At 42.3% G+C, this 25,869-nt stretch overlaps 1 protein-coding gene across 4 annotated transcripts in view; it reads left to right on the top strand.

The window, feature by feature from the left end:
- The first annotated feature begins 705 nt into the window (after window positions 1-705).
- Window positions 706-25,869, top strand: part of NRP1 (neuropilin 1) — a 115,753-nt gene continuing 90,589 nt past the window's right edge. For 3 of the 4 annotated variants that reach the window (XM_027450532.3, XM_027450531.3, XM_038173580.2), the window contains exons 1-2: window positions 762-1,166; window positions 4,343-4,517. In XM_027450532.3, the coding sequence (XP_027306333.1) occupies window positions 1,100-1,166; window positions 4,343-4,517 (242 nt within the window). In that variant the 5' untranslated portion in view covers window positions 762-1,099. Of the gene's footprint in view, window positions 1,167-4,342; window positions 4,518-25,869 lie in introns of all 4 variants that reach the window. The other variant, XM_027450533.3, reaches the window with a different exon arrangement.

The following is a 25,869-nucleotide window of genomic DNA, read 5'->3' as shown; positions in this document are numbered from 1 at the left end:
AGGCAGGGACGGGGCGCCACGGAGGGGAGTGCAGACAAGGGATGTGGGCGTGGGGGCACGGCTCGACACGGCACGGCTGCGAGGAGCCACACAGGAGCCAACGGGGCGCAGGTGGGTGCCCCCGGCCGGCTCGGCGCTACCTGTCGGGGCGGGGAGGCCGCTCCTCTCCCCCCCTCCTTGATCACCTCCGCGGCCCCCGCCCCTGCTGGGTGCCAGGGCTGGGGCTGTGCCCTGTTTGTTCGGCTGCTCTTCCGCGCTGCCGATGTCTTGGGGGGCTGAGGAGGAGAAGGAGAAGGAGGAGGAGGAGGAGAAGGAGGGCGGGGAGGGGGAGGGGACTGGGGCTTGGGAGACGGCGGCTCCTCGGCCTCTCTTATTGCCGCTGAGTTGCGCTCCTCTTCCTCAGGCTGCGAGCAGGAGCCGCCCGGCCGCTTCCCCCTTCCCCGGCCGGCCGGGACTCCCCGCGGCAGCGCCGCGCCCGCCCGCTCGCTCCCCACCGGGGCAGGTGAGTGCGGGGCCGGCCCCAGCCCCAGCCCCCGGGCACCGCCGGGCACCGCCGACCCCCGGGGAGCCGCGGCGGCGCCGCATCGGGGAGCGGGGCAGGCGGGGGGGGCCGCACTTTGCCAAACTCCGGCGCCCGTCCCCGTTCACCGCCGCTCTCCTCTCCTTCTCTCCCCTCCGCAGAGCACTCCCCGGAGCCCGCCCCGAGGTGCAAGCAGGAGCCGCCGGGATTTTTGTCTGTCTTGTTTGTGTGTTTGTTGTTTTTTTTTTTTTTTTTTTCCTTTTTTTTTTTTTTATATCCACTCGCTTTCATTTGGCTTTGTAGTCTCGCTGGGAATGGCAGGGGCAGCGGCGCCTGGAGAAGGAACAAGTGTGGGGAAAGGGAGAGGGAGCCGGAGCTGAATGACAGGATGCGGGCGACTTGAGGCACGGAAAGAGAAGCCAGCCTCCCTCTGCCCCGGGGACTGCCCTTGCGGACCGTGCTTTCTGCTCCTCGCTCCGGCCGAAGGATTTAAGACCTAGGAAGAGTTGTGCGTGGAGGGCTTTTTTTTTTTTTTTATTGTTATTATCATTCATCCTCTCCCTGCTCTCGGAAGGGAAAATGGATTGGGGACTTTTCCTGCACTGCGCAGCCCTCACCTTCACCCTCGCCGGGGCTCCGCGAAGCGGTAAGTGCCACGGGGGGGGGACGACTTCGGGTCTCAGCCTGGGGAACCGAGGGCTGGCGACGGGGCCCGGCGGCCCCGGGGCCGGCCCCGACCCGCGCCCGGTAGCGGGGAACTTTGTACCCGAGGTCGGAGTCGGCGGGGTCCGAGCCCCGGTGCCCCCCGGCCGGCTACGGCCGCCGACTTTATTTTCCGCTCTTTGGGGTCGTCGTATCAAGCGGGGTGCCCGTTCTCGCAAGCTCAGGACGGCCAATTACCTTCGTAGTGGTTCCTCCCATAGGCAATTAAATAAGTCTCGCCTCCGATATCTGAGAGATAATGAGCATTTAGAAAGGAAGGCTCTTTCTTCCCCCTTTCTTTTTTTTTTTCTCCAAAGCGTAGTATTTCAGAGTACCGTGCCTGCTACTAGCTGTCTGTGTACCTGCGGGCAGACCTCAGACGGAGAGCCCTCTCGCCTACCCCTTTGCGAAGTCTGCAGTTTACGTGCAACTTGCACGGTGCCAAGAGAGAAGCTGAGCCTCTCTGTGAAGGCTCAAGACTCTCGTCTCAGAGAGAAATCCCGTAACACATGACTGATGTAGCTTAGTTTACTATCTGGCAGTCCTCGAAAACACAACTAATTAAAAGCACCGCGCTCCTCCTTGCCTGCACAATGCCTGGGCACCGTGAATCTTCTACTGCATGATGCATTTTTAAAGACGGTCTAATTGTAGGACTGCTTGACGTTTAGCTCTCGCACGCGAAACAGCTCGTGTGAGTTTTCCTTTCCCGGCAGATCCTGTGCAATTATTATTAACTAATTATCAAATATTTACTTTTGCCTGACTGGGTTTTCAATCAAAGTAATTAAAAGAAGAGAGCACCCTCCACTTAGGCTGGTATATTGTTTTAATAAGAGACCGCAAGTGGAGTGTCGTGTAACAGAGAGTATTAAAATTGCGTGTTTTATGATGGAAGTTAATCTCTTTCCCAATATGTTTTGAGGAGGCTGCTTAATTTAATCTGGACGAGCCTCCCCCAGCGCCGTGGCACGGGAGTGAAGGCGTCAGAGGCGTGCGCCGAGCCGGGCACGGGGATGCTCCGGGAGCGCTTCCCTCACCCCAGGCAGGTGGGGGGCACGGGCAGCCACCCCCCGGTCCTACATCATCCAGGAGTGCCCCAAGCCCTGCACCCTATGAGGGGCATCCTGCGTTCCTGTTGTTCATTTCTTCCCTTTGGAAGAAGGGGAGTGGGGCAGGGTGCTGGGCAGCAGCCTCCAGTATGAGCAGTTAACGTGGTGGCCCTGCTGGTGTCATCCAGGCCATCAGCCTCCTCCATAACCTCCCAGACCCACTGATGCCACCTTCACCTACGTCCAGCACTAGTGTCTGCTAAATTAATTCATTAACCTTATTTAGAGCTAATGGTCCAAAGTCATTAGAAACTGCTCTTCTTAATCAAGTGTGAGAGAGATTGCACAGAGCCAGGGAGTCTAGCAGACCGCATTATCTTATTACACTGTCACTTTCCCAGAAGTCGCAGATTAAGGAGCGCTGGTGGTAGCAAGTCCACCTTAGTGTCCTCTGAAGTGACTCTGTCAAGTGACTAGAAGCAGCACTGCTTTATTTCAGGCATTTAACAGATGCCAGACTCTGCCATGTTGTTTGCAGGGCTGGAGTGGGCTTAATGAGACAGGATCACTTTCCGAGTGTGCTTACACAGGGAGGAAAAGGCAAGATTCCCTGAGAGCCCCAGACAGCGGATTAGCAAGATCACCAGTGACAGCTTTTGAGCTTTGAGCTGCAGCGCCTTTTGTTCTGGTTACAGGAAAACAGTCTGTTTTTTAAAGGCAAAGCAGAAATAAATAAGATAGCCATTCCCAGCAACATGCTTAGCGATATCTGATTGTGGACCACACAGCTGAGTATGGATCATCGCCTTCCCTCTTAATTTACAGCAAATAATATCTATACAGTGTGTAGCTTTATGCATTTTTGATGTATACTTCTTCATTCATTTCCATTTGACCTGGTTTTCCTACAATAAAATCCCTTACATTTATAAATTCATGCTGAGAGCAAAGTGCCATTTTGCTTTCACAGGGAGGGTATTAGATATAGCATTGCAGTCCCTATGTACCATTTTGGGGATGTAGTGATGTATAGGCTCACTTATTAATGCAGTCTTCCTGTCTGTAACTTACCATCATATTTATTACTCAAAAGTAAACAATTAGTGTGTGGGGAAAGTTTTTCCTCCCCAAAGATTTGAATATAGAAAACCATAGTAGTAATGAAGTGAAAACACAAATCTGCACTGGACAGTGAAGCGAGTGACCACGTAGATTGGGTTTCTTGTCTCTTTATACTTTTCACACAAGCCTTAAAATGCAACCTTGACAACACTGGCCAAAGGACCAAGGTGCAGCATGCCACATTTCACAGTCACAGTTAGTGACTCTGAAAACTTTGGCAACTATTTTGTTATTAGAAATAAACCTTTGTTGTTGCTGGGGGGAGGGAGGGAGGAACAGAGGGAAGAGGAAAGGATGTTGTTCTGCTCCATTACTTTGATGCAGTCTCCAAGCATGAACAAACTTCCTTGAAGGAATAAATAGTGGATGATTTCTGCTTCACTAAAACCACTTTGTTCTCTGCTAGCCTGGGTTTGAAGAGCACAGATAGTTTCAAACTGCCTAGATTTATGGACTGATAAAACAACGGGAGGGTCTGCTGCAAGTGAGCGGGGATCCACCAAGACAATCCCAGTGGTCAGTGACACAGACCAGGCTTCTCGCGGAGCTGGACAGGGGGTCAAATGGCAGCCTTTTAGCTTCCCCACCCCCAGCTTCCCTTAAAACTTCATACTTAAGCAGATTATAGTCGGGGGGATAATTGAGGCTCTGACACCCTTCTGGGGCAGCACTAGCACTGCTGCGAGGAGGCGAGGATTGAACACTGTATGGGGCACTGTTTCCTTGTGGGAGCTTTTAGAAGTTGAGGAGCGGGGGAATCCTCTGCTCCTTGCTGGTGGGTTTACGGGTGGGCAAAGAGTGTCAGGCCCCTGTCCTTCAGAAAACGCAGCCTGCCCGTAAGCACGCGGTAAAAGTTTGCTTGAAGAAGGCTGCCGTGCAGGGTGCTCACCTGGGGGCAACTGCAAAAAAAAAAAAAAAAGCCAAATCTCTTTCATTCCCACTGCAGACAAATGTGGCGACACCATCAAAATACTAAACCCCGGGTACCTCACCTCTCCGGGCTACCCTCAGTCCTACCACCCCAGCCAGAAGTGCGAGTGGCTGATCCAGGCCCCGGAGCCCTACCAGAGGATCATGATCAACTTCAACCCCCACTTCGACCTGGAGGATCGCGACTGCAAGTAAGTACGGGCGCCGCGCTCCGGAGCGCCACGGCGCCACCTGCCGGCCTCCGACGGCCAACTCCGGCCTCCGCGGGGCTCCTCCGGCCTCCGCGGGGCTCCCCCGGCTTCCAGGGGGCTCCCCCGGCCTCCACGGGGCTCGCCCCGCCGCCGGCTGCAGCCTCCCTTCTGCCGGAGCCTCCCAGCGGAGCTTCCTCCGTGGGGCGAGGGGAGGCTGAAGGGAGGCTCGGCAACTTTTGCTCCGGGGGATGCGGGTTGGATTTCGGCCTCCCCGGGGTGGGGAGAGGCAGGATGTTGAGGTCGCGGGTTGCGCTTTTCGCCACGCCGAGTTTGCCTGCTTGCTTTTTTTTTTTTTTTTGAACGAGGCTCTGAAGTGTTAAAGAGCGGTTCTCCGTCGTTTTGCGTCCCCACGGCTACTGGCAGCCTGTGGCAGAAACGGGCACCTTGTAATTTGCCAGCTCTGTTTAACGCAGGATTAGTCTGGCATTTACTCTCACCCATTACAGTGCAGCGGACTGCAGGTCCATAGACATTATTTCTCTCTTTCTCCCCTTGCTACTGCTTTATAGCCAGTAGCTCTTCTTTTCCCTCCTCCTACTCTCCTGTAGTGCTCTGAGAGAAGGAAGGGGAAAAAACAAGGCTCGTGTGCTCCTCTGCGCTTATATTCCCACCGATTTATATTGACCATCTATTTCCAAGAGTGGGAAGGGGAGTAAGAGCCTCCCAGAACACTGTTCACCACTTTTCGCCAGGTCTTTGACTGGACACCACATAGTTTGCACAAGACAACACGTGTTCAGATCACTCCCCTCTTCACTACACCCTCTAAATACTTATTTCATGAAGAAAATATTTTAATGATTCAGTATTTAAAAATTTGAGTATCATGGGTTTTTAACCCCCTTCTGATAACTGCGAGAGAGACTCATTGTTTATTAATGCTACCAGCTAAGATTTTCTCTGCATGTCAGAGAGAGATTAAACTCAGTTGCCATCGGTGCTTGACATTTCATGTGAGTATTCAGTATTTTACAGGCTCTGGTACTGCACAGTGGTGCTTAGCATCATCAGGAGTGGTAGTAATAGGCTGTGAGGTTAGAGTGCTGGACTTAGAGAGGGTCTGTACTCAAGCACTTAATTTTTACCATGCCTGCCTTTGTTCCTATTATTTAATAAATAGATTACTTAGATCATAATTATTGATTTCTCTTAAAATGAAGTTCTTTAATCATGAAGTGTGGTGGTGCTTAGCCACTTTGTTGTTGTTTTTTATAATTTCTTATATATCAGCATTTCAGTACCACAGTCAAGTGATAATGCAGGAAAACCCTATGCTCATAAAACTAAACTGACTCTTTGTTAAAATGAATTTTTATTGTGGTGTTGGAGCTGTGGCTCATATTCACACCATATGTTCACACGCTCACTTCCCGTTCTTTAATTTTTAATTTGCTGTACTCAGGCAATGATTCACTTCCCCATGCCTTCTTGATACAGATTTTACTTTCTTTCTGTGGGACAGTGCTAATGCTTAAAAATGTCTTCATGTCTCTCTCTCTTTGTCTTTTAGACAGAAATTAGGAAATTAAATCAAGCATATTTCAGTGTCAACCCCTTTTTGTTCCTTGCTAGAATACATGTTTTTCCAACGCTATAAAACCAACATGGTCTTTGACAGCAGTAAAGTGGTGTACAGCATACAATTATTTAAGGAACAAGTAATCTTTGTGGCATAGTGTTGTGCTAAACAGTGCCAGATTGAGCTGAACTCAGTCCAGGGAAGAGATTGACTCCCTCCCTTCATCGCTCCCTTCTCAATATTCATTGTCCACTCTCCCCCTTGCATTATTTCTTCGTCTGAAAGGGGGCCCAGTGCAGTAATGAGATGGTAGTGGGTGGAAGGAAGTCTCTAAACAGGGTTGTTTGCATTGTCTTTGCAGTGTGTGACGGTGATGACTTTACCGTCGTTTGGTCTATGCTGAAATGCAAATCTTCTAGACTATGATAAATTACTCAGCTGCTACTTCACTTATATTTAAAATTGCTCTTTTTAACTTGAGAGGGATTGTGTTTGTGCCAAGAACCTTAGGACCAGAATAATAGAAAATGATTTCAGCAACAGGAATTTGTCAACAAGCTCTGTGGTTTCAGATCTTACTGTCTACTTACAAAATTCACATTCCTCATACCAAATATTGCATACAAATGGAGATTAATGCAATAAAACCTATCACAAGATTTTTTGGTTTTGCAGCTAAGTACATTTTGATTTCCTAATATTCTTCATTTATTATCAACTCAGTGTGCAATCTAGAAATGTGCAATTTAGGTTACACACTAGCTTATTGAAAGGTTTATCACTGGAAATTAATAAGCACTTAAATATGAAATGCAGATAGAAAATGAGAGATAGGGGAATTCATGTCTGGGAACAAAAAATGCCCCATACAATTAAAGTGGACTAGAAGAGAAGATTAGCTTTTTGGCCTGGCTCCCAAAATCCGCTTTATAATGCTGTTCATTGCATTGCATACCTTAGTTAGAGTTGGAAATAACTTTAATAAGAAGAACCCCTGAGCCCAAGGGGGGGAACAGTATGACTTTGGAAAGGTTACCATCTTTTTCTGTAGTGCCAACAAAAAAATCAGGAGGCCTTACCTAACTTTTGTAAATATCACTCTATATAGAGGTCTAGGCATATTGAAATGTAAAACTGGTAAAAGGTTGATTCTCTGAGGAGAATCAAAAGAAGCAAATCTAAGTGTTAGCTGTACTGAAGCTGTTTGCAGTGAGTATCTTTGTATGTTAGGGTCTGGGATTTGTTTTAAAAATATGCACTTGATTTACCTACTTATTATGTTGTGCTTTAATGGATAAGTATTTCTCAAATGACTCCTAATAAAATTCATATATGTATGATTTTCTGATGATCATTTGAGTTCTTTCAAGCAAACATGGTGAAAAATCCTGTTTTTCTGGAGACAGTCCAAGGGACTCAACTTTCACAGTTTTGAAGAATAAAGATATGCAAATTATTAAAAATATGTTCACACAAGCTATGTTCATCTAACAAAAAATCTTCTAGTCAGAACTACTGCAACAGCATAATGGAAATACTGGGTCTCAACGGGAAACATACAATCATGTCAACCACAGATTGTTATCAAGAATATTAATACGTAATGAAAAAATACACAGTCTCTTTTTAACTTTTAACTTTAATGAATGTTATGCCTCCTCTTTAGGAGGCAAAGAAACAGAAGTTATGGTTTACTTTAAGGGAAAACCAGTTTCTGTTTGCTGTTTTGCCTTTTCTCAAGCAAGCTCCGATAACATCCATGCATTTGTTTTAGTCAGGAACATGGTAAAAATGAATAGAAGAGACAAAACATATGGCTACATATTAGTTAAAATGCTGCGATGTTTGTTGCATGTGGTAAATGCTTTTCAGCACTCGGTGCAAGCTGTATAAGTCTCGTGTTGCTGAAGTATCCTACTGTGTAAATGTAGCCATCTTGAATCCAGTAAAACTTTATACCTAGAAAATAAACAAGAATGTCACTGATACAGTACTTTGAATTTATGGAACTTTTCCGGTTTCCCAGCAATGCACACTATCAGCATGATAATTTATAATGGTTTGTGACAAATGTTGCTGAGCAAAGAGGTGTGTGGTTACATTCAGATCAGATGTCATTATCTAGGGAGCAATAAAAATTTCACAGACACTAGGTTAAAAACATTAAGAAAATGAATGTGAAGCTTCAGAAGAAAAGGGCTTAAGAAAGGTGGAGAGCTGGGTAGAGAAAGCCCAAAAGTGGTTTTCTTACTGACAAATAATTGACTTTGTTGCCAGACTTGACTGTATTGTTTTACAAGGTTTTCATAGACATACCACACAGCACAATTGTTTTATGGGCCATCATTTACAGATGTATAGAATAAATATCATCCTTACGCGACAATTATAGGGTGTGTACACAATGCTGTCAAATCAATTTGTGTGGAAAAATTGGCCCATTTTGGGAACATTTCAGTCATAGGAGAGATGTCATAGGTAATTATTCTTTATATTGTGTTTACCAAGAATTAGTTACACCGACGAGATTTGGGCTGTATAGAAATTGCCGTCAGTTATAAAATGCAGAGCAAAAAAATACGTATGTTTGTTTATATAGAAGAAAGCAGTTCCTCCAGACCCTTGAGTTTGGAAAAAAAACATGGCCAGCCAGACATACTGAGTGCAACTGTAGCCCCGCAGAACTTCTGTAGCCCTTAATGATGTTAGAAATTCATCCATCCATTGTATTTCTAAATAATGTCAATGGATTTATGCTGTAAATCTGTAGGTATAACAAACTGAGGCTGGTAAAATAAACAGGAGCAAGGCAAGGCATGGCTCAGCCTTTCTTTAGTTTCTGCAAAGTTTAAGCTTTCATTTACTTTTGTCTAAATCCTGGTTCCCATTCCTCCACACGGCAAAGGCTGCTTTCTGCAGATTTTGTGGTTGGTATTTCTCTTGTGCAGAGGCAGTTTGAGCCCCAGGTGGCACTGAGATGCTGTGGCAATGCAGTAATGTCCTAGGAGACCTGTGCGCAAAGGGCACAGCTGGGCTGCCGTCAAGCTTCATGTGTCAGAAGGGTCCTTTGAACTACTAAGGGCTGCACACATTATAGCTGCTTTCTGACTGCCTGGAGCTGTGCCTGGGGCTTGGCTCAGGGCTTTCCAGCCCTGAATTGCTCCCAAAAACTGTACAAAGGTCATCTCAGCAGCAATGCAAGGTCTGGACCCCATACTGTCTTGTTATCATTGAAAGCAGTGGGAATTTTGTCCTCCACTTTTGCAGAGCTGTATCCCGTTCTTTCTGGCTGTGAAGAAAGGTGGAACACTGGCCCTGTAAGACTTTTATAACTGCATTAGTCATGCTGATGTCAAACGATAATCAGAGTTTTCTCTCCTCAGCTGCTGTTGAGCTTGGTAGGCAGTGAGGTGACTGCAGTGAGCTGACAACACCAGCTAAGCAGCAGAGACAGCAAAGGAGCAGATTACTTTGGGCCTGTGAGAGATAGGAACAATATTTGACCATGGTTGAGCATGGTAGAGAAGCCTGAATGAGTTAAGGCCTCTGAGCTTTCAACAAGAAATACAACTTTAACAGCCTGGCCCTGCTCCTCTGGGCATCAGGGCTGGACTTTTAGCCATTTGCCTCAGGACAAGGTACGTAAGAAAGGTCTGAATGTCCCCTCATCATCTGCTGAGGGCAGCTGGAGTAATGCCCATGTCCGTGTGTGTCTTTTGATTTGAATGAGCTAAATCACCCATCCCACATACCTTGAACAACCCCACCAAGCACCTCACCACAGGAGGCTGGCATATGCCAGCCTCCCTGCCGAAATCAGGCTAGATGTGGCCATGAGAAGGATGAGAAGCACTGACTTACTGGAAAGGCTGCACCAGGGCCAAAGGGGTGGTTTCTCCACCCCCTTCTTCTGTCTCAGAAACCTCTCTTTCAATAGGAACATCTAGCTGCTTGGGACTACTAAAAGATTATTTGGGATTACTGAGGGGATGGAGGTGATCATCCTTCATTCTAGTCCACACAACAAGAAAAAAGCATTTTTGGTGGAATTTAGGTTGAGAGTTGCTGCAGTGGACTTGAGGGGTGTATAATATCTCATGTTTCTGGGGTGCACTCCTAGAGCATTTCTCTATTTCATTTAAAGTACATGAAAGGCTTTCTCACCTAGTGTGCTGTTGGTGACCACCACTGTCTGATACTCTGTGGAAGGCTGTGGTAAATGGTGCCAAGGAAAAGAATTAGGCCAGAGTGTACTCAAGATCAGGGAAGCAAATAAAACTTGTTGCAGTATAGTCAGAGTATGTTATTGCTTACACATGTGTGCACATGGATAATACTTTTCCTTAACTTAAAGGTTCTGAATCATAGTATTTGGCCTCTGCTACAGGATTCAGTGTGTATTTCCATACATGTATCAGACGCAATATCTAAAAACAGTTCTGCTATTTTATTGTGCTTTTGATACCAAATAAGAGTTGAAAGAAGTTGGAAATTAAATTGTTTTTCTGATTACACAGTATAATAAATAGATTCTGAAAGTCTCTATTGTTAACCTGGCCAACAATTCTTTCTTTCGGAGTGGTGGTTTGGATTTGAGTTCTCTCAGGAAATTTTTTTAGGGAAACCGTGACCAAACTACCTGGTCATCACTAGATGTCTGTGTTTGTATGTGTTAGGAATGGAGATGCTGGATGCAGAGCCTGTTTTATACTCTGTGGGCATCAGTACATGCCTGGCACTGTAGAGCCTTGATTTGGGTCCCTCTATGTAGCACAGTGTAATTATAACAACAGTTTGATGCAGGTGTTTATATTAATCCGGACAGTTAAGTGAACTGTGGGGAAAACTCTGTCTTGCTGTGCTAAAACCAGATGCCCTTCAGACAGGAAAAAATCTAAGGGTCAGATATGGATTCCCATGAGCCTCATCCTTCAGCCTTTCTGCAGACACAGAAACAAATTCAGAACAGAGGGCTGAGTCCTTTCTAAACTGAAACCCAGAATCGTTGGCATTAACACCATGAAACATTCAATATGCTTTCAGTCAACCCCACCCCACTCTCATCTTCACTCCCCTCCCCCGTGCTAATCTAATTAAAACAAAAACCTACGTGTTGCTGAAAATTAGTTTCTTAATTATAGTTTATTGCAAGCTATAACATTGATAATTATGACAGAGAGAGAGAGCTGATGTAAAACCAAATTCAATTATTTTCTTTTGTAGTATTTCCAAAGAATGAAATTATGTCTGAAAACAGGATACACAAGCACTCACATGTATATGTCTAGACTTATGTGTCATACAGAACAACTTGGATACAGACGTATATGTTACGTGCACATCTCTAAGATTGTGCATACGTATGTACATTTATACATATAGTATAGATTTGTTAGTTTATGTAGAAGTTCCTAAAGTAAATCTACTAATTAAAGCGCTAATACCCATCTTAAGGCTGATAATTAGGTATAAAGAGAAAAGGAGACAGGATTAGTGTTCAGATCATGTTCCAAATGCCTCTTAATTGGGTGTTTGTAATCAATCCTGATTGCAAGAGGCAGTGGTTTGGCAGTATAAAGAATGAAAAAGGCTTAGCCCTACTATTTTCCTGTTAGTTGACTTGGCCGTAGTATTTAGGTCAGGATCCAGTGTCAAACAAGGTAATTTTGTCAGCATTAGAAATCCTCATAAAATATATAAAAATCTTTTCTAAAGATATATTCTTTCAAGCTAAAAACTCGCAATCTAAAGAGTTATTTTTACCCAGAATCTTAAAAAAAAAAAAAAAAAAAAAAAAGTGTTTTCAAAGAGAACCACAGAAAAGATTTTGTTCTGGCCTCCATCCACCACTGACTTCTGAAATCAGGTCTGAGTTCACTGTGGGTCTTTCATTGCATTGACCTTGGCACTTTTCTCACCAAGCCACAGTTTTCCATCACAAAACCACACAGCTTGGTATAATGATTATTTCTTTATCCCAAGTAACCAAACAATTTTTTAAACAGGGTGACAGATTTTCCTCTTGCACTGTGGGAAGCAAGCACCTGGTCATTTCCAAATAGAGTTTTAATGAACTTCCTGAAGGAGATTTGAGAGTGGTTTAATAACTCACCTGCCAACTTTCTGGGAGCATAGGTCATTTTATTTTTTCTGTACGAATTCACAAAAATGTGAGCATAACCCCCCTTCCCAAGTCCTAAACTTCCACAGAGGAAATTGATTTTCATGGGCAATATCAAAGGTTTTTAAAATCGTAACCTCAAAAAATAAAATTTCTGATCATTTCTCACACATAAGGTACTGTGAAACTGTGAGCCACAAAGCTGGTTGTGAACTGTGTGATCAAAATACGTTTAAACAGAAAATGATTGTCCTTATTTAGACTTATCTTGCATGTTAATAACATTACAAATATTTTACGTAATGCTATAAAATGAAGGATTTAGATGGCTCAAAAGGACCATTGAGAAAATATATGCATATATGGAAGAGACACCCATTTGACGTGGTGATTTCTTCCAGAGGAAACTATGCATATCCCAGAAGTACAATAACCAGCTGTTGTACAGGAGAAACTAGGGCACTTGTCTGCTGCCTTCCACACTGATGTGGAGCTGTAGTGGCCCCATGCCTCCCCTAAATGCAGATGCCTAACACTGAATGGGAGCCTGGGACAATCCCTTCCTTACGTTCCCACCAGCTCAAGCTCCACTGCACATTTGCCCTGTGGGCTGCCCCCATGTGCAGACACAGCACATCAGGACTATAGGGTGGAAGAGGGGTTGGAGCATCCCACTGCAGCTGGGAGCAGTCACACTGCCCGCACAACTCAGCCCTACATTGGGCTGCTCCCCACTGCTTTTCATATGGGAAAAGAAGGTACATACACACATATATATATATATTTTAATACACTCCTTTTTTTCAGTTGGAAACTAGGCACCTAGGGAAAATTGAGAGGTCTGTTCACACACACATGATTATTCTGCCTCAAGCTTTGAGAAATGCTCTCTCAGCCAAATTCTAAATTTTTCCTCATCATATTCACATAAACAGTTCCACCGAAGTCAATTAAAACAGCAGACTCACTTGTGCAGGGCTAACAGTGCTTGAAAGCTAGGACATACATTTATGGCCCTATACAAATTAGTAGTCACTTTTGTAACAATGGATTTCAGGTGCTTGCAGAGAAATTTACTGTACAGTAGAAAATTCAGCTTCAATCCTTATTGTCCCCTCAATTCATAAATCACCATATGTAACTTATAATTTGTGCTCCAGAATCTGAGCTCATAACAGTGAAGGTTTGGGACAAATTGCTAAGTGCATTGGTAAGAATCGAAGTTTGTCTCGGTGTAGAATCTTGTGCCAATCTGTCATTAAGCCAGGCAACTTCTGCCGACTCTCGTCTGATGTATTCATCTGTAACAAGGGAAGCAGATCAGCAATTTAGAAAAGCTTTAGCTTGATCACCATGCAGAAATGTAGACTGTGCTGCCTATTTCCATAGTGATCACTCAACTTTGCCAGATGCAAAATGGGAGGCTTACGTCTCCCATGCTAAAAACCTTTCTTATAGGAAATGCTAGGCTGTTGCTCCATTTGAGTAGCTTTAGTTAAGTCTGGAAAAATATGCAAAGGTGGCTCTTAAATAAAAGCTTTTTTTTTTTCCTTCTTTTTTTTTTTTTTTTTTTTTTTCTGTTTCACAGCCATTTCCATAATCTGTTTTGGACACAGAAGCATAAGATGTTTTAGCACGGAAGGCATATGTTCTGATTGTTGAGTGTTTATTTTTTTATTTTTTGTCATTCCCACAAAACCCTGAGACTTGTGTCACAATTCTATAAACTTTATTTATTTGTATATTTATATCTGGGCTCAAATCCAAAACTTCCTTACATGCATTTATAGCAGAAAATTTAGGTTCATCTCCATGTATTCCAGATGGCAAACAGTTAAAGCAGGTACACATTTTAGCCAGTCTATGTAGTCTAACTTCATTCTAATGCATTTCAGAAATCTTTTTTTGTTTGTTTGTTTTGTTTTGTTTATTATATATAGAATATGTGCTATATAATGTAGGTGTACACAATAGATGCAGGACCACAGGGAGCTGGGGAGCAAGTGAAGATTGTTCGCTGATGCCCAATAGTCTTGCACCTGCCAGCATCTCAAACATAAAATACCACAAGCATATTGTATTATGTTCCTTACTGGTTTTCATTTTCATTTATGCTCCACAGCTATACTAGATGATGGCCTTCAGACAGTATAATAGTCTTCTTTATCTCATCTCTCTGACATCATTTTCAAGTTCCTTATTACTCTTGAACAGTGTAGCTAATAGTGCCCAAATTGCTTCTCATTCTTCCCATCATAGCATGTCATTATTCAAGAAACCAGTGCTCTTCAGCCTTTCCCACACAAATAGCTCTCCCCCAAACTAAACTTAAACTTACTACCAAGATCCAGTCTCAAATTTCCCAGGCAATCAGGGTACCCCTGTTGCCTATTACATTTTTACTTTCTAAGTTTTTACATATATATATTTTTTATTAACAATACTTGTGTGCTCCTTGAGACTTGAATCTTTGTCTTCTAAAGCCTAGTCTTCATGCACTGATTTTTGTACTGGTTTAATGACTTCAATTAGGGATTTGTTTGTGTATAGTTAAAACAATTCAGCACACACGGGGGGATACATTTATTCTAGTATAAAGATGCCTTATGTCAGTACATTTGCAGAAATAAACCTTGCTAGTGTCAGCAGTTTGTAGCAGGGGCTGTACTGCTTCTTCCATAATGATTCCTAAACTGGTATAGCTCAAGTGGCTGTAAAAACAGTGTATAGACTAGTACATAACTCTTATAGAGTTTTTTGTGTACTAATTTTGTGAGCAAATTTAATATGATTCCCCTGCTGCTTGCAAGTTTGGGATTGCAATATATATATATATACACATGTACATATTTGTATGTACTTATTGGGGGACTTACTGACAAGTAGATTTTTTCCCAGCTTTTACTCTTTGAACACTATCTCAGGCAAAGTGTCTAAGCTAAGCAGTTCCTCTGCCTACTGTAACTTATTCTTTCCAGGAAGGTTTTTTTTTAACTTGCCTCACTAGGCAGCTAGATAAATTACTGTGGTGTGACCTTCAAGCACCTCGCTTACTCCATGGAAATCATCCATATGCACACTCTCACCCTGTGATATTCCATATGACGTGCAATGTAGCTTATCCCCTTTTTAGTTATTCTTCTCCCCACCCCCAAGGCTGCAAACTGAAAACACATTCATAGGTGTAACCACAGCTCAGCTGATGCTCTGAAATCAAATTCTGAGTGCTCTGAAAATAAACATCTGATCACTGGGTAACTTTTGCATGTCCCCATATGCTCAGCATAGAAAGGAAAATATATCCTTCATTGCCACATCTCAGCTTCAGCTATTTCTCATCTGAAAGATTTCAGATTATTTCAATTTAAATATCTAAAGAAAGGAAGCTGGTCCACAGTCTTAATTTTCCCAAAGAACTCTCCACTGAAGTTAATGGATCTACAGAGATTTATGTCAGCTGAATAAGAGCTGACTGTACACTTCAACAGCACCCTAGAAATTTTCAGAAGACCAGCATTGTAGCTCAAACGGTATTAACTTACAGTGAAGTCGGTTAAAGTTCTGCCATTCAGCAAGATCCGACCTCAATACTTGTGCAGAATGGGCAGGAGCTTCTTAAAATAAGGTAGGATATAGACCAAAGTCCTCTCGACATGTGTACAAACCTTTCTTTCCACTAATAGCTTTACAGAACTACACAGGACTCTGTGCTAGGGCATGATGGCAGTGTTCACAGTGCTAACTGTCTCATACTGCTTGATCTTGGGCAAGTCAATCAATGTCTTTGTGCCTTAGTTTCCTTTGAGAGGATAATATTTCTCATGTTTTCAAATATATTGAGGGTACATTCATGATGTTTGTCAAGTCCCTAGAGACTTCTGGGTGGAAGTGTAGTGCAGTGTAATAGTTATTTGCCATTGTTTTGCATTTCTTAATCTTCTGGCTGTTTTTATTTTTTTTTTAAACAATATACTGCTGTATAAAAATGCATGTGGCAATCTATCGACTTTCAGAGAGAAGTGTTATCCAAACAAAAATGAAGAATAGGACTCGTGCTCACAAGAGACATATTATCCGTGATGAGAAGAATCTATAACAGACACAGCACTAACTCAAAACTGAACGCCAAATAGCATCCAAATGCAACCAATTTCCAGTGTGTGCATATTGCCAGTACAAAACCAGGCCATTCTGAAAGCACGGCGGCCCCCGAGGAGCTGTGAACCACGCAGCAGCAGCGCTAATGGCTGTCTTCTCATGTGCAGCGAGGGAAAGCAGCACTTTAGAGCCGCCTTGGGCAGCTTTTAAGTTATTCATTCTTAACTTACTTCTATAAAGCTGTTATTGGGTGGAAGCAGATGACAGAAAGATTTGGGGCCTGCTCTGTCTGCAGCAGGGGAGATTTCTCCCTTGCAGATAGGGTAAAATTCTGGCCTTCTTTAAGTCAGCAGCAAAAATTCTCCCCACCTGTGTGGGACTAGAATCTCACTTGAACTGGACAAAATGATTTTAGGCTCCAGAAAACCCTTTTTTGAAGAATATTTTTCTGGTGCCAGTGTATCTTGTAAACCTTTTCTGAGTTTGGACATTATTTTCTTTCTAGCACACAGTGCACTTAGGGGAGCAAAAAGGCCCATGAGTTTTCAAATGTATTTGTACTGCTAAAGCAATAATGAAATACAAAAAATACCCCATTTTCCCTTGAACATTTAATTCATGGTGTATGGTGCAGGTTCTAACCGTTTTCCTAACCTGGTTTCAGAACAGTTAGGGCTGCTTTGTGATTTGCTTGATCCTCCTAATGCCTAGTCCTTCTTCACCTCCTCTCTGTGGGTGATTTACTCTCCTGACTAAAACAGTGATTTTCTTTCTTAATATCCTCTCCAAGTTTTGGATATCATGTCAGACCTCAAAATATGAAACTTTTGAATCTCAAAAAGTATTGAGTATTTTTCCTGTTAGTATATTTTTGGTGATTTTCTCTGTGATACTAATAGCCAGAAAATTCCTTCATCTTAAATGAGAAATTTGCCAATACCATGATATAAGCAGCTGATGCTTTAAAACCTGCCATCAAATTTCATGACACTGGTGATAAAAATCATGAGAGCTGGCAATGCTGTATTCTTGTTACAGTCTCAGCTTTCTGATGCTGTTTCTTTCCTCAGCCACAACCCTGAATCTTCTATCATTCAAGTGACACATTTTTAGAAAAAAAAAAAATAATCAAAGGGAAAATAAAATATTAATCTCCATTGATTTCACTGCCTGTGTTTCTTCACCCCTCCCTGCATAACCAAAACTTACAGAAAACAAAATTAATCCCAGAAAAAAAAAAAATCCCACTTAGTCTACCATCCTTATCTCTGAGTATATATATATGCAATAACATTAGACATCCTACAGTTATGGAAGCCAAATTTTTGTTTGGCTTCAAAATGAATTTACAGAGATGAGGAGAAAAGAAAAAAAAAATTAAAGGCCAATAAGCACAAGGACATGACTTTTGGCTAAGGAAGACGCAGATCTGTAAATTACTGGCATATTTTGGACAAAGCTCATACTGGCTGCTGCAGTGTTCTTGCACTTTCCCACTGCTCTTGTCGGACAAATGCACTGGAGATAAACTAAGCAGGCTGACCGAAAAAAAAAAAACAAAACTTTCTTATCCCATTTTCCTTTTTCCTTTATGCATTGCACAAGCTAATGTTTTCAGGGGATTGTTCTTTTTCAAGTATTACACACACACACACAAAAAAGTGTAAAATAGCAAATATTAAGGGCCCCATCCTCACCGTAACTATACCATTTTTATGTTGGCATGTTTCAAGTGAAGACAATAAAGTTGTGACTGATGGCTTTGTATTTCCCTCATGGGCTGGATCCTTTCCTGCTGCAGTTACGTTAAGTGCAGCGGGACTGCTCTGATGTGCACCAGCTGAGAAGCAGCCATATAGCTCTAAACTCAGGGGCTGTTCTGAGGACAAAACTAATTTTCAAAACATTTTTATGAAGTCAAGGAAATCTTAATGTCTTTAATCTGTTATTACTCTAAAATAATAATCCCAAACTGACCTGGGAGCTATTACTCGGTGAGCACTGGCCCCTTGGAAGGTTTCAGCTTGTCAAGTTTAGCCATTTTTTGAATGCACAGAGGAAGTCATTAAGGCACATCAGGCTGCTGATTGCTATTAAACTCTGTAGAGAATTCTGTGTTAAAATCAATGCCATAACAGGGCTACAAGAATCTAGGAGTCAGGAAAAGCATTTCTCTACCCTCTGGATCTCAAAAATGGATTAATAGATTTTGTGAAACCTCAGAAAAAATATCACCTTTGAGTTAGGGGCCACATGTAAACCTCTGTGACTAAATAATACAGCTCAGAAAGCTCCAAGCACGTGAAAATGGGATTATAAAAGAATTGTCACTCCTGTGGCCTCAGCTGTATATGCTGGAGAAATCTCACACATCTGCACATGTACCCATGCACATGGTCATTTATTGTATCCCAAGGAACACCTTTTTTGCAGTATCTACACTAAGAAACTTGGAGAGAAAATCTGTCTAATAAAGCATGTTCTTATATAGTTCTTGCCAGACAAGTACTGAAGAATTTTCCAGACGAGTTCAGTCTCAGCAACAGTGAAACTGTATCTTAGATGGCTGGCGGGTTCTGCTTGTGTGGGAACGGCACTGAAAAATGCAACACAGCTTATTACTAGTTGAAAACATTTAACAATATATATATATATATATATATTTTTTTTTTTTTTCCATGGGAAGAAGTAGTTTAAATCATATTAGGAAGCATTATTGTAAACATGTAATATACAAACAGGCAAAGTCCTTTGGCTCCAAAGCCAATTGCCATGTAATGGCTTAAATTTAAACCGTCCAGTTCTCTTCCCCCAGAAAGAAAAGTGGCAGCATTCATTTCAGTTTTGGGCTTGAATTTCTTTCAAATTTGATGAGAAAATGTTGAAATATCTTTTTTATTTGATTATTTTTCTTTGATTCTTAGATGAAAATATAATTTCACTGAGTTGTAATTAATTTGCTTCATTCCATCATAGGATCATTTGGGTTGGAAGGGTCCTCAGGAAATCATCTCATCCAACTTCCTACTCAAAGGAATTACATTTTATATGTACAAAGGCTAAAATGAAGTAATCCATATAAACCAAGTGCTTGCATAAAAACAAAAGAAGACGTTTTCATTCTGAATTAGGATGCTTAAGACTTTATTTCATGTAATATCCCAGCCTTTCTACTCAAGTCAATACTAGTTTCTCACCAGCTCTCCTTGCTCTCCTTGTTCATATTAAAACCTCAGATTTCATGTTTTTAATCAAAAAAAAAAAAAATCTTCTTGTTTTTCAATTTTTAAACTAATGAAAATATCATGTTGCCATCAAGTTGTCATCCCAGGAGGAGAGCTGAGGGGTAAGGCCACAAACCTGGCCCTGCCCAAGTGGGTATTGGTCCACCATCTCAGCTAAGCCCAGAAAATGCCTTTTTAAAGAGCTCAAGGATGAGCTATCTAGCATCAGGACTTGGGGCAAGCAGGATGCAGGGCCAAAACTGCCAGCTTTGGTCCAGAGGGAGGTAACTTTGGCCCAAAGCTCACAAAGCCTGCAGATGTCCAAGAGCTTGCCCACCATCCTGGGGAGCTGCTGCTGTGCATCTCCCTGAGTCCATGGCAAGAGCAGGAGATTGTGGATGCAGCCAGTGTCAGCAACCCCACCCAGAGTATCCAGGCCCAAGACTGAGGTCTGGAGAAAAGGATCAAAAATAGGCTTTCTGCTAAGGACTGTATCAAGCACATGCAATGAAAAAGCTCTTAACAAGTGAGCTGTTAAAGCCTGTTTTAGTGTGTATGGTCTGGAGTGGCTGCAGTGAGGGGGCAGATTGCAGCTCAGCATCAAGGATAGAGGCTCCTACACTCTCATTATAGCAGGGAAAAATCCACTCTTCTTGCATGGATAATTTGGAAGTTATGAATCAGCCTGTTGTTTTTATTTCAGTGGAGTACAGACAAGAGTTGTGTAAAATGAGGCTGCTGCCTGTCTGTCAGGCAGCTGTAGTTTTTTACCCTGCAGCCTCTTTTAATGTGCATTCTTGGCAAATTCTGAAGAGAAGCAGTCACAACTGTGTGCTCAGACGTTCGAGCAGATCTCATACCCTTGTCATTGAGCTGAGGACTTCACTCGTGTATCACCCTGTGTTTGATGCAGCCATTAAGCATCCTGACCCAGTAACCAGAAAACTGATTTGGTGTCTGAATCAAAAGGCACTCTAAAAATATGTTCTTGAATCATCTGGTTTTGAACAGAGGTTAACATTTTCTTGCGGTATATCTGCTTTTCCCAGGTGTTAAATAGATCATTCGCTATCTGCTGGTTCTTAGTTTTTTTTTAAAGGACATGTTAAAGGCTATTTCAGCCAAACTCTACAGGAATTTAGGGCATAAGAGACAGTTATCTGCAGGAAAAAAAAAAAAAATGCCCTTCTCTCAAATAATTAGCAATTATCTGTAAAAAGAGGAAAAAAAAGGAAAAAAAAAAAGTAAAAAAAAAAAAAAAAAAGCACTTTAAAACATCTTTAGCTTTTTTCATCTCCCCCTTCCTCCCCCTTCTCAGCACCCTCCCCCTTTCCCCTCACATTTTCAGAGCAGGCTTTGCCAAAGGAAACACTGATGAAAGTAACTTTCAGTGGCTGAGCAGTTCCCTCCGTCACCTCCTCTCTGTCCGCCCCCTAGATTGCAACAGACATCTGCCTTTGTACACACCATGTCAGAGTCCAGCAGAGACATTTTATGTTCATTGTTTCTCCAAAATAAATAAAAGCAGCACAGACGATGCGAACTGGCTGTAGACATCCCATTGCTAATAATGGAGCTATGTTGGTAATTGCTAATAATGATGCAGTGTTTCAGCATGGGAACGCTGTTCTAGCTGTAATGTGGATCTGGCCTGAATAAAGTGACACAGATGGTAACATTATTGCATATTTCTTTGTAGTGGAAGTTGACATTTTACTGTGGGGAAAAAAAAAAAAAAAAAAGAAAAAAAAAGTGTATTCCTATATTTCTCTCCAGTTATTTCTTTAATATTAGCATTACTGGCATACTTGATCCATGAACTGTGTCAGTGGCACCTAAGAAACTTGCAGAGGCGTCTGCAAAGAGAGGAGAAGCAATTGTTTCCACTTAAGGAAGAGCTTAGATGCTGTTTGACAGAACGGCATTCACGTCCCTTGGCAGGGATGACCCATTCTGATCACACGCAACAGCCCAACAACAAACAGCCAATTTGCAGTAAATCAGACTTCAAACATCTCCGTAGCCGCTATCTGCAAGATGGGTCCTGGAGTCCTCTCTCATTGAGCAGAGCTCCCACATGTGCACTGGGAGTGTTTCCTTGCATTTTGCAGGCTGCAAACAGCAGGGACATGTGCTCTGCGGACGGGCTCCTGGCTTCAGCTGCCTTTGATGCTCACAAAATACGTGCTCCTCTGGGAACGCCCGGCATCCTCCGTGCTTACGTGCCCAAGCCCTTCAGCACCCTGGTGAGCCAAAACCAGGGGAAGGGCACGCAGATACTTTGGCCCGACTGCAGCACGTTTCCTTTGAAAGGTGTTTGTAAAGCTGTGGCAGCATGTCAAAGATAAGAGAGGCAGGAATTGGTTGTGTTTGCCAAGTGTCTGCCTTTGTTGGCTCTGGCCGTAAGAGCAGCTACCCTCACTTTTGAACTCTCCAAAGTTGCTCTGTACTCACCCACAAAAATCACTAAGCTCACTCGGAGCATGAATGTCAGAGCCAGTCATCCTTCCTGCAAGATTAGGTCACAGCATTAGATCAAAGCCCTAATATGCCATTTTACACCACACGGATGCAACTACCAGCCAAGTTTCAAGTCCCAAGCACAGGTGTCTACTAGCTGCACTGTGTACACATGAAAGTAAGGGCCAGAAGCCAAAATTATGAGCTAAATTTCATCTGTGCTCCCCAACATTACACCTTTCTCATCCACACTGATAACTTCATCTCCAATTTAAATTCCAGAAGATTTGCAGGTCACTGCTAGTGTCTAAAACTTTCCTGTTTGCCTTTCCCAATGCTGCAACCTTTTGCAATTTTCCCTCTTCCTCTGGCAATTCAAAACCAAGCTTACTAATGCTGTCTAAAAATAAACAGTTGTGTTTCTACAAAAGAAACTTCTTCCTGGCAAAAGAAGTGCTGCACAATATTAATTGCTGCATAGAGGGAACATATAGCAGAAAGCAGTGTTAGCACGCATGTAGGAAATAAACAGTATATTTGCTGCAGAGTGGCCATACAGCTGGAAGTGCAAGGCATGAGCCAGTGACAAGGAAGTGCTACTTAGAAGCAATTATGAGTAAAATAGTGACAAAATGCAGAGATTCATTCATCTCATCTCATTAATTTACACTCCTAAAAGCTAGGTGTTTCCTCTAACCTAGATACTTGGGCTTCTCTTGTGATTAATGGGAGGGGAAATACTTCCAGCAAAGTACTTTCCATCCTAAGGCTGATCAACAGGCTAAATCATTCTTTATAGGTGCCTCTATCTCTCTCCCCAGACTACCAAGGGATAACTAGCTCAGAGCACCTCCCTGACTTTTAGATAACTACTGTAAGGTGAAATAAATTCCTCCCAAAATCCTCAGAAATAGCTGCCTGAAGTGGGCTGGAAAGGTGGCAGACTGAGATAGCTGCAGACGCTTCATTTCTGTTGCAGTGGGCACGGAGCTGGCTGCCAGGGCTGGTACAGTATTACCCATCTCAGCGAGGTGAAAAATTTTGCGAAGGTTTGGAAATAGTTCACCATGTGACAGGCTTAATGCACAACAAGTGCTATAGTCAGGTTACAAGTAAAAATGAAAACAGAAAATGAGGACAGGAACTTTATGTTCTGTTTATTTAGCAGTAAACATTTTCTTCAAGAACTGAAACTCCTGTTTTAATACGTATCACTTGTTGATGTGCTTACAATGTAAAAGTGCACTTGCTGAGGCAGTGCTACATGCAGCTTCTGAGATGAGGCATGCCACTGTGCTTGGCTCAAAGCTGTCCTGAATCCCCCTGGGGCAAGCTGACAACCTGTGCTCACTGGTCTGTGGCAGTCAGAGTCACTCCTGCAGAGCACACGCACCGCAGGAGCACAATGGTTGGCAGTGAGGAATCTTCTGTAGCAAAGAAGAAATTTGACAGGACATAAGAACATGAAGTAGAAGGGAATGGAAAGAAAATACCAGAGTATAGGAATGGCATACAACATAGACAGCCTAACTCAGCAAACACATTTCATTCACTTGAGCTTCTTCAGCCTCTCCTCAGTGCTGCCTCAGCTCTGTTTAACATATGCTTAAACCATGCTTAATTTAATGTGGCCAGCAGGTGCTTACAATTAGGCACGTGCTTAGTAACGTGACTGAGTTAAGGTCCAAATATTCCTGCTTCAGTGCATGAACAAGACTGTTTCTATTAAGAAAGAGCATTGCATGCTAGGGCTTGTAATCACTGTAGACCACACCGCGTGGAAGATGAGGCACTATAAAATGCTTCTAATTCAGAAGACTGTTCACATGCATCCATTTAGGTCTGAGCTTGAAACTTTTTTCCTAATGGGGGTCAAAGTCATGACTCTGTCTCAGACCAATTTCCAAGATCAAGAAGCCCAAATCTTGAAGCTGCTGGTGCTGCAAAATGCAAACGGACTTGAAAGATGCAGGTTGGAGGCAGTTCGTAGACTCCTGGCAAATTGTCAGGACAGCCTCCTCAAATTCCAGATGTTTTGCTAAATTATAATAAGTAGCTGTGTACTTTAAAAGTCAGGAAAAATAGAGGACACTAAATTGTCATTTACAAACTGATTTCTTGTCTCTCTACCTTGTGTAGTTAAAACAGGATGGGTAAAGTTAAGCAGCAATAGGGTAAGTGGCAATGACGCCAGCATTTTCTTTTGCTGAGGTTTCAGCCAAGACAAGGATGCAATGCTAATCTAGAGTTATTTCTCTTTTTTCTTAAATAATATTTTTATTGAGCAAGAAGCAGATGTCAGAGTGGCCTTTTGATCAGCTAAAAAACAAAACAAAACAAAACAAAAACAAACAAAAAACAAACAACAACAACAGAAAAAAAAAAAAGAAAAAAGAAAAAAGAAAAAAGAAAAAAGAAAAAAGAAAAAAGAAAAAAGAAAAAAAAAAAAAACATTGTCTCTAAGGGAATCTTTCATGTTTATAGTGTGTTACTGCATTTGAAAAATGCTGGCCTCCACTAGAAATAGACTCCTTAGCATACAAGAAGTAGGACAAAACAGGATGAGGCCAAAATGGGAACTGTATATCACAGGAAAGGCAGGAAGTAACAAAAGAAGTTGAAATTCTTGATTAAAAGTATAATTGTACCAGCTTGTGCAAGAGAATAATGACTTTAAAATGTCAGCCTTTGTGCCTGTTCATAATGATAAAGCTATTAAACCGTATGTACTGTTCTTAATTCCATTTCTCATGGCAAGTCATTTAGGATCCGCATCTATTCTGTCCACTAAAATCTGAAGTATTTCTTAAGCAGTATATTCAAACAGTAGATTAAAAGCAGTGCTAGCTAGAGCAATGCCAGCCAGGGCTGCTGCACAGTGGTTTAGAACGTCAGAAATTCTGTTGTAAGCCCCTATTTTTAGGGATTTAAATATGAGCTATAAAATTCAATCCCAAGATGAAAGTCCGCCAAAGAGTGAATATATAAACCTAAATTCTTAAAAGAAAAAGATGTCATTTTTGTATTTTAGAAGTTTTATGTGTAAAGAAGACCTTAAAATACTTTCTGCAGATCTGTAACTGAAAAATGGGTCTATTTCAGAAAGCAATGCAATACGGAATGAACTCCTAAAGCAATCAATGGCTTCTTTATTTCAGAACATAAGTTGTAACTAGCAAGCTACCCTGCGTTAAAGCTGCTGCACAGTTGAATTTGGTCCATCTCTGTGTAGCTATTGGAAGAAAATAAAATAAATAAATAAATAAAAATAGGGAAAAAATAGCATTTACTTTCAATGGTAATTAAATGCTAACTTCTTCATCAGGAAGATAGGTCCTGGAAGAAAAGCTAAGAGCTCAATTTTGCGACCACAATACTTAGCAAACTTGTCACTTTTAGTGTCAGTAAAATTGCCTTCAAAGATAGGAAGACAAATGTTGTGCTGGTGTCCCTCAGAGTGCTTTTGCCTTTCCCAGCATTTCTGTCAGAGCGTCAGGGCTTCTGATCCCCAGCCGTGGGTTGTGGTGCTTCCAGACTGAAGCTGGTAATAGCATGTTTTGTAATTATAGGCACATGCCAACAGAAAAGCTATAGAATAAAGCACCATTACCAGATGGTTCAATGTTTCGGGAGTTGGGGAAAGATGTTAGCAAAGAATTCTGCAGCAGCTTCCTCAAGCCTTACCCAGCAGGTGATATTTATGGACTGTTTACAAGATTTTCACATATGGCATGCTAAAGTTTGTAACTTTTATACTCTGCCATCCAGTTTATTTATTTCACAAAAATCCCACTCCAAAGGTCAGCTATGTTCGGTCTGTCTCAACAACTCCAGGCTTAGGGAAAAATACTGAATGTAATCTCAGCATGG

Source organism: Anas platyrhynchos, chromosome 2, assembly GCF_047663525.1.
Source record: "Anas platyrhynchos isolate ZD024472 breed Pekin duck chromosome 2, IASCAAS_PekinDuck_T2T, whole genome shotgun sequence".
Taxonomy (NCBI): domain Eukaryota; kingdom Metazoa; phylum Chordata; class Aves; order Anseriformes; family Anatidae; genus Anas; species Anas platyrhynchos.
Note: the sequence above shows the minus strand (reverse complement) of the source record. Positions and strands in the feature narration are given on the sequence as shown.